Source organism: Scardinius erythrophthalmus (genome assembly GCF_964197995.2).
Source record: "Scardinius erythrophthalmus genome assembly, chromosome: 10".
NCBI classification, from domain to species: Eukaryota; Metazoa; Chordata; class Actinopteri; order Cypriniformes; family Leuciscidae; genus Scardinius; species Scardinius erythrophthalmus.
This window is the reverse complement of record NC_138230.1, coordinates 7,352,260-7,364,432: the sequence shown is the minus strand read 5'-3', so window position 1 is coordinate 7,364,432 and position 12,173 is coordinate 7,352,260. Positions and strand designations below refer to the sequence as shown.

Sequence of the window (12,173 nt, the reverse complement as noted above, 5' to 3'; positions counted from 1 at the left end):
TTTAGGCTTGGCTTGTAGGGATTTCCAAACCTGCGTATATTCAAACGCACATAACTATAGAACCCATTCTAAATGCGCATGTGACCGCCATCAGCGTTTCTCACAGGTTCGCGTTTAAAGTCTGTGTAGAGAGAATGGTGTCGTCTTAGCGGCCCCTAATTTAATAACAAATGATCATTGCGACGGAACCAAATCAATTAAAACTAACTTTAGATGGAAATAACTTAACTCTGCTGTAAAGCCGAAACAATCTCTGTTACCTTAAATTATACGCTTATCTCTGTAAAGCTGCTTTGAAACAATCTACATTGTTAAAAGCGCTATATAAATGAAGATGAGTGTTTCCACTTTGGTAATTGTGTGCTAACTGAGCTGAAGCTGTGCTGACTTGAGTGAACAATATTGAGTGCTAGTGCTTTATACATGACAACATGGTGTAGGCAATGAGAAATGAAGGCATTTGTGTGTAGAGTTTTGCAGTGACAGTTCAACAAATTTGACTCATGTGTCAAAACAGGGAATAGTGTTTATAGTTTAGGGAAATTGGTGTGCTTTTTGGTGTGCCGAAACAATCTCTGTTACCTTAAATTATACGCTTATCTCTGTAAAGCTGCTTTGAGACAATCTACATTGTTAAAAGCGCTATATAAATGAAGATGAGTGTTTCCACTTTGGTAATTGTGTGCTAACTGAGCTGAAGCTGTGCTGACTTGAGTGAACAATATTGAGTGCTAGTGCTTTATACATGACAACATGGTGTAGGCAATGAGAAATGAAGGCATTTGTGTGTAGAGTTTTGCAGTGACAGTTCAACAAATTTGACTCATGTGTCAAAACAGGGAATAGTGTTTATAGTTTAGGGAAATTGGTGTGCTTTTTGATAAATGGCATTATGGTTTTGAAATTTTAGTTCAAAAGCCTGGTTATAGTGTTTAAGCAATCGAGAAAAACTGTAACACCCAGTCATGCTTGAAAAAAATATACAGTGTTTCCGTCATATACAGTGAAACCAGTATAATTTTGAAAAATACCATGATATAGGCTAATTTTTTGGTCATACCGCCCAGCACTAATGCAAACAATCACGAATGAAAAGCGAATCATACCTGCACGCTTGCAGAGAACCTTGATGGAGTAGAAGAGGCTGGTGAACAGGTTAAACGGAGACGGTATTCCAGATTTGTGGCTCATATCACGGATCAAAACGGCACGACCAAACTTCCACTCCGTGTCGGATTGAGCCTGGATGCGCTGGTACGTGTCGCTCATCATAGCAATGAGGAGGTTGACCAACACGATGAACGTCACGACCAGATACACGCCGAATACCATTTTAGCCAAAACGGCCGTCGCGGGAGGCGAGCGCTCCACGTCGGGAATTTTATCCGGTTCGGTCAAACCGAACAAGGCGAAGAAAAGCAGCACGGACATGTTTAAAGGACCCGGGACTCTCACTTGAGTGGCGTTGACGGTGCTGTTGTCTCGATCTTGTGGATACAGCGGCTGACACAACGCTGTGAGACTCAGCGTGAAAGCGGTGTGGAACAACATGAGGATCACGGCGAATCGACACAGATCCTTTATCAAGTCTCGGATGATTATGGCCCACGGGCCGAATAAGTGATGGAAAGTCAGGAACTCCAGGAGCTGGATGAAGCCGAGCGTCATCGCGACGGCTAGCAGGACATTTCGTGCGAACAGGCAGTGAAGGTGCGCCGGTGGCCATCGCTGGCTGAGGACCGCTAACAGGTGACAGAGAAGAGCAGCAGCGGAAAAACCCAGGAGAAGAAGACGAATCCACGCTAATCCAGTGCGCTCACCTGGGAAAGTCAGCTCGGAAACTAGCATGCCACAAAGCCAGATCAGCAGGAGACACTCGGACCAGCCGGGCACCAGACGGCCCTGGGATAGCGGACTCACGGGCGGGTACACGATAGTCAAGATGAACAGGGCCAACAGGAAGATGTGCGACACCAGGTGACTCAGGAACTTCACGATTGGGATGGTGTTGAAGCTGTGTGGAGATTAAAACTAATTAATTACACACATTTCTACTCAACCAGGACACACACACACACACACACACACACACACACACACACACACACACACACACACACACACACAAGAACACTGCTAAGCTATGAAGTGAATGTAAAAGCAGAGTTTCCTCATTTACACTGTACCTGTGTCTGAACACACACACACACACACACACACACACACACACACACACACACACACACACACACACACACACACACACACACACACACACAACATGTTTTGGTTGATTTATAAGCCTTTTCAACTAGTGAGGACCAGTAAAATGTCCTCACTAGTCGGTTGTCATAATATTTCACTATATAAGTATAGCCAAACCTGTACACAGTACACACACACTCCCAATAATATTACTGCTAAGCTATGAAGTGAATGTAAAAGCAGAGTTTTCTCAGAAAGTATGTACCTGTGTCTGAGCGCACACACACACACACACACACACACACACACACACACACACACTAACAACACTGCTAAGCTATGAAGTGAATGTAAAAGCAGAGTTTCCTCATTTACACTGTACCTGTGTCTGAGCACACACACACACACACACACACACACACACACACACACACACACACACACACACACACACACACACACACACACAATAACAACACTGCTAAGCTATGAAGTGAATGTAAAAGCAGAGTTTCCTCATTTACACTGTACCTGTGTCTGAGCACACACACACACACACACACACACACACACACACACACACACACACACACACACACACACACACACACACACACACACACACCTGTGTCTGAGCGGCAGTGAGAGCACCAGCCACAGTGGAGGGCAGAACAGCAAGCAGAAGAACAGCATCAGGATCTTCCAGGAGTCCCAGCGCCGGCTCCCGAACCACAGGTCCGTCAGGTACGTCTGCACCGCCGGATGCGACACCACGCCTTTCTGCCGGGCCTCGATCAGGCAGTCGAGCACGCTGACCCCCCGATGGTCTACGGCCCTGAGGATCGGCCCCGCACCGTGACCCCCGGCTGAGGAGGCTAAGGTCAGGAGGTCAGAGGCCATGACCTCACAGTGACGAGCGGCAGCGTGCAGGTCCACCGATCGCTCCTTCTCTCGGAGAGAGGCCAGAGCCAGAGCTCGCGAGAGACGGACCGACGTGTCCAGAGGAGCGGGAGAGTGCAGGACTAACTCCTCCAGGGCCAGATTATCATTCATCCGGCCGCACACCATCAGGTTGAACACAAACTACAGACAACACAAAATAAAATATGACACTTCTGATATCATGAAAAAAGATGTTGATGCGACTTCAGTTGGTATATTTGCAGCAGAACAAGTTTCGACAAGTTTTTAAAGCTGGAAATCTTCCTCATCTGCTCATGTTCATTGAGATCAAAATGAAAGAATCGTACCTGCCATCATATTACAGTGAACAAACTATACATGTGTATCAAAATAAATGCATAAATAAATCAAACTAAATTTACAGAGAAACACAGTGATGATACACTGTAAAAAGAATAAAGGGTTCAAAGCCATGAAACAAACCAGCATTACAAAGCTTGATTTTAGACAGACAGACAGACAGACAGACAGACAGACAGACAGACAGACAGACAGACAGACAGACAGACAGACAGATAGATAGATAGATAGATAGATAGATAGATAGATAGATAGATAGATAGATAGATAGATAGATAGATAGATAGATAGATAGATAGATAGATAGATAGATAGATAGATAGATAGATAGATAGATAGATAGACAGTCTCACCTTCTTGTCATCCAGCAGACGCAGTGCGTTCTTCTCTCTCCTGAGCAGGAATATGACTGTGGGCTCGTGGTTCTCCTGAGCGGCAAACTGAAGCGGCGTCTGTCCGGCTCGACACTCGACACACACTGACGCTCCGCTCTCCACCAGCAGAGACACAACCTGCAGACAGCCGGCCTGAGCGGAGTAATGCAGCGCCGTCCAGCCACTCTGAGGACAGACCAGCGCAGAGGCTTCGGTTCAGTGTTACATTACTATTACTCTAAAGGTCCTTGCACACTGAGTCTGAAATTTTCGTATGCGTTTTAAACGCTTTCTACGGATGCGAAAAACAATCAGAATTTTTTCATGACGGACGAAAGTTTCACAGGCAGTGTGTAAACGTGATTGACAGAACGTGAGGTCGTATTTATTTTTTAACATGAGAAAATTTTGGACTCGGTGTGCAAAGGACCTTAACAGTCAAAAGGTGCATTAAATTGATCAAATATGACAGAAAAGACTTTTATAATGTTTCAAAAAGATTCTATTTCAAATAAAAGCTTAAACTTTCTATTCATTGAAGAATCCAGAAAAAATATATCATGGTTTCCACAAAAGTATTTTAACATTTTCAACATTGATGATAATAATAATGAGAGCCATTATAATTAAGCATTAAATTAGAATGATTTCTGAAGGATCATGTGACACTGAAGACTGGAGTAACGATGCTGAAAATTCAGCTTTGATCACAGGAATAAATTACATTTTACTATATATTCAAATGGATGAAACTTATTTTGAATTGTTTAAATCGTGGCAAATCTAAGCACAGTTTGAGACGCTATTGAGATTTCTCTCTGGAGGAGACACGACATCAATTCACTCGGCAATGAGATGAGATATTAAGAGTTCTCGACTGTGTTTTTTCTGCTCACCGTGTCGGTGTGATTGATGTCCGCTCCCTGTCCCAGCAGGACTCTCACCATGGCCACGTGTCCGTGTGCGGCGGCCAGATGCAGACAGGAGCGTCCCCGTGTGTCTGTGAGGTGCAGCAGAGACGCAGACCGGCTGAGCAACAGTCCCACCACAGCCGTGTGTCCGCTCTGAGCCGCCAGGTGGAGAGGACTGGAGCCCTAAAACACACGACGGGCAGTCGCTCGGTCATTACTGCGCTCTTACATCACGCTTCAAACCGCAGCAGCGCTTCTGTGCTCTTGCCTGAATGTGTGTTTCTGCGTCAGCCTGAACGCCAGGAGAATTCAGCAGCAACCGAACCACGTTCTCATGACCGGACTGAGCCGCCAGGTGCAGAGGAGTGTAACCTGACTGAACACACACTCACACACACACACACACATACACACACATGCACCGAGATGCAGACACGCACGCACGCACGCACGCACGCACGCACGCACGCACGCACGCACGCACGCACGCACGCACGCACACACACACACACACACACACACGCACACACACACAAACATGCACCAAGACGCAGACACACACACAAAAAATTATAAATATATAATGAATTTATTCACTAAAATATTAATAAAATAATATAATATCTTATAATAATATATTATATAATAATAGTAAATTATTAAATTTGTATAATAGTATTAATTTTTTTATAATATACTGAATGCAGAGCCTACTCAGAATAAATTTGACTGTCACTGTGTAAATATGTATTAATACATTAATTTATACATTACTCATTAATACAGTAGGGATAACTTAGAAGTATATAAAAAGTATATAAAAAATTTACACAATTATTTCATGGAAATGTTCCCACTTTTTAATACATACACTTGTATTTTCTAATAGCATTTACTGTACAGCTGCTTTGAATCATAATTCAATAATTGAGTGAAACTGTGTCACCTCAGCTAATGGCTGTTCACGTCTCTTCACGTAATCTTTGCCGCTGTTGTTTGGGAATTCGCTGCGTATCGTGGCCGGGACTTTAGTCAGGATTTCCCTCACAAAGTCCACCTGTCCGAAACGGGCTGCCACGTGCAGAGCAGTTAACCCTGTCTACACACACACACACGCACGCACGCACGCACGCACACACACACACACACACACACACACACACACACACACACACACACACACACACACACACACACACACACACACACGCACACACACACACGCACACACACACGGTTCTCACTTTAACATCACAGTTTTGTTCTGTTTAACGTTTATAAGCAGATGTCATGTGTTCATATGAAGCACCTTGGAGCTTTGGATCTTCAGGGAAACGCTTCCTTTCAGGACCTCCAGAATATGAGTGTGTCCATTCTTGGCTGCCAAATGAATGGCCGTCATGCCCTCCTGAAAGGGACATAGGTCAGTGGAATTATCAATGTTTTTATTAAAGGGGTGGTTGATTATGATTTCACTTTTCTAACTTTAGTTAGTGTGTAATGTTGCTGTTTGAGCATAAACAACATCTGCAAAGTTACAACGCTCAAAGTTCAAAGCAAAGGGAGATATTTGCTTTTAAAGAAATCGCTTTTTAAGGACTACAACAAACAGCTGTTAGGGACTACACCACATTCCTCCCGGGTTAGTGACATCACCAACCCTAAAATTTACATAAACCCCGCCCCTGAACACGATTTATAGATTATCTAGACAGAATATGCTAATCAATGACTAGAAGATAACTACACATAAGCTACATAAATTCATCAACTAACCATTCAGAAATGTCCTGTTGCTTCTACTTGTTGTCACTTCTTCTTGAGTCTCTCCATTTTTGTCTGACTCCAGTTTTGACATAAAAGGCTAAACGTTTTAGAAATGTTCAGGACACAAGCTGTTGTAGCACCCCCCCCCTGTGCCGGGAGCAGCAGCTCATTTGCATTTAAAGGAACAGACACAAAATGGTGCGTTTTTGCTCACCCTCAAAAAGTGCCAACTTTAACATGCTATATAAAAATATCTGTGGGGTATTTTGAGCTAAAACTTCACATACACACTCTGGGGACATCAGAGACTTATTTTACATCTTGTGAAAAGGGCATTATACCAGCCCTTTAAACTTCTCATACAAGTCTACAACTGTTTGTCGGACTCACCAGATCCTCCTCCGTCACTGAAGCTCCGGCCTCCAGAAGCACTTTCACCACCTCCGTGTGTCCGCCAGCGGCTGCCAGATGCAGCGGACACACGCCGTTAGCCTGGACAGAGTTAGCTTTAGTTAGAAAGAGCATAAGATATACAGGGTAACTATAGTCAACTAAAACATGAAATAAAATAAAACATTAAACGAGCATTAAACGAAACATGAAATAAAACAAACATTAACTGAAATAAAAAAACTTAAACGTATTTTATTTTAGCTAGCTGTCAAGGAAACAATTCTTATTTTAATTTAGTTTAATTTAATGTTCTAAAATTAATAAAACTCTAATAAAATGAATAAACACTATATAAACAAAAAAACTAAAAACATAAAAAAAACATTTTCGTTACTTATTTCAGCCAGTTGCCAACTTTTTAGTTGTACTAAATGAAAATTTGAAATAAAAAACAAACAATATATAGCTCAATAAAAATAAAAAAATAAATAAAAAAAAATCACACAACAAAATAACTTGGCAATTGGATTGAATAAAATCTACTTCAAAACTTTGTGTGTGTGTGTGTGTGTGTGTTAATAGTATCTCAATGATACTAAAATGATAAAACATAAAATGATGTAATTTCCTGACCGGCGGTGCCCTTTAACCCTTGACCTGACCTTGTTGTTGAGTGTGAGCGGTCCTCCCTGACTGAACATGAGCAGTTCTCTGATGACAGCCGCACTGCCTTTAGCCGCAGCGATGTGTGCGCAGGTCGCGCCCTCCATGTTAGCTAGTGTGGCTAATTCAGGCCTGTGCCTCAGAAACAGCTTCACCACCTCAGAGTGATCGCTCTCCGCCGCCAGATGAAGAGGAGTCTGTCCGTGCTGAAACACAACAGCACTAAACCATCCACTATCTGTCAGCTATAAAGAGTTGTAGGAGTCGGAAAAACAGGATCTTGGAGAATATGAGGAGCCAAATACCATAACAAGACTTATTTTTAGAATATATATTAAATATCTGATATTACCTTTACACAGCAAAAATATGCATCTCAAGTAGCATGAAAAGGGCATTTACATGACAATATCAGAAAAAATATGACATTATGAATATATATTCATGAATTGATGAATCAAAATATACATAATTGTTTTTTCATGTTATTTAAAAGTGCATTAATTTATGTTAACAGTTACCTTTTTGATCCTAAAAATGTTATTAATAAATGCTGAAATTCACATTAACTAGAAGTGTTGTTCATTGTCAGTTCATGTTAACTAATGTTTTTGTAAAGTGTTGTAAGGTAAATTGTAATAGCACTATCCATGTACTGTAATATAATATAATATAATATAATATAATAAAATCAATATATTGAATATATATAAAGTAAATTTTTGAAGTTAGAAACATAAAAAAAGGGTCAAATCGTAATATTGGTGGATTTGAGGGTGGAAACGTGATGCAAGATTAAATAAATGATTTTTTTATTGCAAGTGTCAATGTTTCCGTGTCATATTTGCAGCCGACAGAGCTGTGTCACGTCACTCACGATATCTGCGGCAGTGATGTCAGCTTTCAGGTTTAATAAGCTGCTGCAGACGTCCAGCTGCCCCCCGACGGCTGCTAAATGAAGAGGCGTCTGCTTTCTCTGTGAACAAGAGACATCCAGTTGAGTTTCTCCGGCTTTAAGTCACATGAGGGTCTTTCGCATCGGATAGTTATAGGATCAAGCCACCCCCGAGAACTAATGGTTCCCATAGGAATGTTTTCCTGGTTGCATTCGCAACACCAGTAGGAACTCTGAAGTGACGTAAGCCGCGCTTGTTGTTGTGACTTTTATTTTGACGGCGCGGCAGACCTTTATTTTGATGGCACTGAGAACGCCTGAGCCTGAGCAAACAGTGCTCGCATTCTCCGTGTTCATTAGTTTACGATCTGTCTAACAGTCCTGTTTAATACGTTATTAGATAGAACTGTTATACATAAAAAGTAGACAGTAATGAAAAGCTATTAGCGTATGCCGTGTGTGGTTGATGTCCAGTGTCACTAGCTGAGCAGAAATACATAATCATGTTTCGCTCGGTCCCTTTAAAGTTGCGTTGGATTTACTCTTCAGTGTAAAGGTTTAGAGGCCCATCTATCACTGTTTTCCATGTTCGTCGAGTTAGTTTCTGGAGTAAATATAGACTATAATCTGTGTGTTTACACAGCCTTTTTTTAAAATGGCGGGTTCTAGTGTTTTGCGTCCATTCGGCCAATAAGCGCACACTAACGTCACGTATAGTTCCTATAGTGCTGGTTTAGATCGACTCTGACGTAGGAGCTGAATTAGTTCCTCCAAAAGGAGTTCCTAGAACTAAAATTGTTCCTAGTTCCGAACACGCCAAAAACCGGGAACTTCCGCCAATAGTTCTAGGAACTACGAAAATGTTCCTCCGGTGCGAAAGCCCCTATAATCTCTGCTGAGATCTCAGCTCTTACCAGAGACAGAGCATCAACGCTGGCCTGATGGGTCTCCACCAGTAACCGGACGAGCCGCGCCGACCCGCTCTGAGCGCTGAGGTGAAGAGGCGTCAGGCCCAGTTTGGTCTTGGCGTTCACAAAGGCCTTATGGGACAGCAGGATATCCACGATGTCTTGATGACCTTGTTCTGCCGCCAGATGAATGGCGGCCTTCCCCTCCTGTTGATATTTCACAAAAATCACAATTCATTAATCAAGTTCTTCAGGACCGAAAGTCTCAAAATAAAAGGCTATTATGTAACAAAATTATTTAAAGTGCCCCTATTATGCTATTTTATAGGTACCTAATTTTGTTTTGGATGTCTCTCACAATAGGCTTCAATGCATCCAAGGTCAAAAACACTTTAATTTTCACATAATATTCACTGCAACATCAACTCTTCTCTCACAGTGTCTGAAACGGTTTGATAAATCATTCAGACTCTCTAAACCCCGCCTTTCCAAGAGCCTGCTCTGATTGGTCAAAATACTGGTCAGTCTGTTGTGATTGGTTGATTGCTTCCAGCACGTGACAGAATCCAAAAGCACATTATATCTGAATTTCAGCTCTTCCTCAGCACTCGATACACAGTGATAGGAACAGTAACGAATGGCTCGGTTTTACAGTATCAATCTGATCAATGTGGATTTGCTTTGGCAGCAGAAAACAGCGTTTTCTCGACATGAACAACTCGAACCAAACTCTTCCAGTCTCTGATTCAACTACAGTGTTTGAGGGCGGGGCAAAGCAGACGCTGTTCACCAGTAGCCAACGAAAACCATAGACTGATATTATGCAAATGTGTAACAAACCTATGTAGGTTTAAGCAGGAAGTAAGACTGAAATTACTGACGACTCGTTTCAGGCAGTTTGAATCTCTTCTTTCTTTTGGGAGAAAATAACTTTATTTGTTGTGCACTTTGATCTTTGAAACAGAGCTTTTACATTCACAAACAGCTTTATTACACACTACATGAAAGGTAATATCCAAAAAAGCATAATGGGGCACTTTTAAACTCTGCATGCTGCTTATTAAATACTACACTAGCAGATAAATACTAATGTTACTTCTAAAACATATATATTTCTTTGAAGTTTCTTGGAGTAGCATGGCTAATACAGCAATTATTCAGTATGATATTACCATCTGTACTAAAATAATTAAAACAAACTAAAATCTTAATACATACTATAATAGTATATAAACAATACTAAAGTAACACTGATCTAGACGTGTCAGTAATAAGCTTGAGTGATTAATCGTCTTTCTGACCTCATCAAACACGTCCACTCTGGCATTGTTTTGCAGCAGGACCCTCACGACCTCTGTGTGACCCTGATCTGCGGCCAACAACAGCGGAGACCAGCCGTTCTGTGACACACACACCAACATATGCACAAACACATCAATACACAAGCTCAACTTTAACTACACCAAACTGTTTACAGTGAAGCTACTGTGCCAAACTGACAGAAAACATGCAAAATAACGGTTTGCATCCAGAGTTATTATTGTTAATTAAAACTATTAAAACTATTTTTGATAATTAAAATAAAGTTAAAATGAAACAAAATAAAATATTATTATTAGATGAAAAATAAGTTGCCCTGCCAACTAACTGAAATAAGTTGAAGCACTTAAATTACTGACTGGAAATCAATCAAACTGAATTAAAACTAAAACAAAAATAAAATTACAATTAAACCTAAAAATAAATGAATCCTAAAACGTAATATTTAAAAGTGAAAAAAGCAACATAATTACTAAAAAGGTAAATTTAATTTAAAATATAAAAATAAAACCTTATCCAAAATAGTAATAAAAATTATAATAGTATATAATAAAATAGCACAAGCAAAACCATTTTATTAGTGTTTTGAGGATTTTTTTCCAAATTGTTCTGCTGAACACAAAAGAAGATATTTATGAAGAATCTCAGTAGCCAAACAGTTGATTGGACCCCATTGACTTTCATAGTATTTTTTTCCCATACTATGGAAGTCAATGGGGCCCACTGACTGTTTGCTTACCCATATTATTCAAAATATCTTCTTTTGTGTTCAACAGAAGTAAGAAACTCATACAGGTTTGGAACAACTTAAGGGTGAGTAAATGATGACAGAATTTTCATTTTTGAGTAAACTATCCCTTTAATAAAGTGCCAGATCACTCTGGGATCTTTCTGAGATGTGAAGCAGATCTCATGTTGATTCGTACCTCGGTGTGTTTGTTGATGGCAGTCTGGAGCTGGTTGGTGGGGACGTTACTGAGCATCTCCTGAAGAACGGCAGTATTTCCCACCCTGGCGCTGTAATGAAGAGGCGTCTCTCCACTCTGAGTAAAGCAACATGTTCAGAATACTAGCTTACTGAATACTGATCAGATTGGTTTATAAATGTGTGTTCTCAAACATACATTGGACCCTATCATACACCCGATGCATTGCAGCGCCAAGCGCGACGCAAGTGTTTTTTTTTTTTTTGCTAGTTTCAGCCTGACGCAGTTTTCATTTTCACGTCCTGCATGAAAACTCTTATTGTTGTTTAAATAGCAAATGCATTTGCACCCATCTGTGCGCCCATGGGCTGCTGGTCTGAAAACGAGGTGTGTGTTCAGGGGAATTGTTGGCGCGTTGCTTTTTTGAGGAACTGAGATAGACTGAGCCATTGACCAACTGAAAACTGGTCTAAGTCAATGGCGCAATTTTTTTTTGTTATTTAAAGAGTGCGTTAGTAATGTTCGCCTATAGGCGGGTCCACAACACG

The 12,173-nt window shown here is 41.1% G+C and overlaps 1 protein-coding gene across 1 annotated transcript in view; it reads right to left on the bottom strand.

Annotated features, from left to right (window-relative positions):
• Positions 1-12,173, bottom strand: part of trpn1 (transient receptor potential cation channel, subfamily N, member 1) — a 39,427-nt gene that overhangs the window by 5,949 nt on the left and 21,305 nt on the right. Inside the window, exons 15-27 of the mRNA XM_081377279.1 lie at positions 11,626-11,742; positions 10,681-10,779; positions 9,386-9,586; positions 8,454-8,552; positions 7,576-7,782; positions 6,911-7,012; positions 6,063-6,161; positions 5,700-5,852; positions 5,022-5,129; positions 4,739-4,936; positions 3,822-4,028; positions 2,831-3,288; positions 1,107-2,014 (exon numbers count right to left, since the gene is read on the bottom strand). Coding sequence (XP_081233405.1) covers positions 1,107-2,014; positions 2,831-3,288; positions 3,822-4,028; positions 4,739-4,936; positions 5,022-5,129; positions 5,700-5,852; positions 6,063-6,161; positions 6,911-7,012; positions 7,576-7,782; positions 8,454-8,552; positions 9,386-9,586; positions 10,681-10,779; positions 11,626-11,742 — 2,956 coding nt within the window. The remainder of the gene's footprint in view (positions 1-1,106; positions 2,015-2,830; positions 3,289-3,821; positions 4,029-4,738; positions 4,937-5,021; positions 5,130-5,699; positions 5,853-6,062; positions 6,162-6,910; positions 7,013-7,575; positions 7,783-8,453; positions 8,553-9,385; positions 9,587-10,680; positions 10,780-11,625; positions 11,743-12,173) is intronic.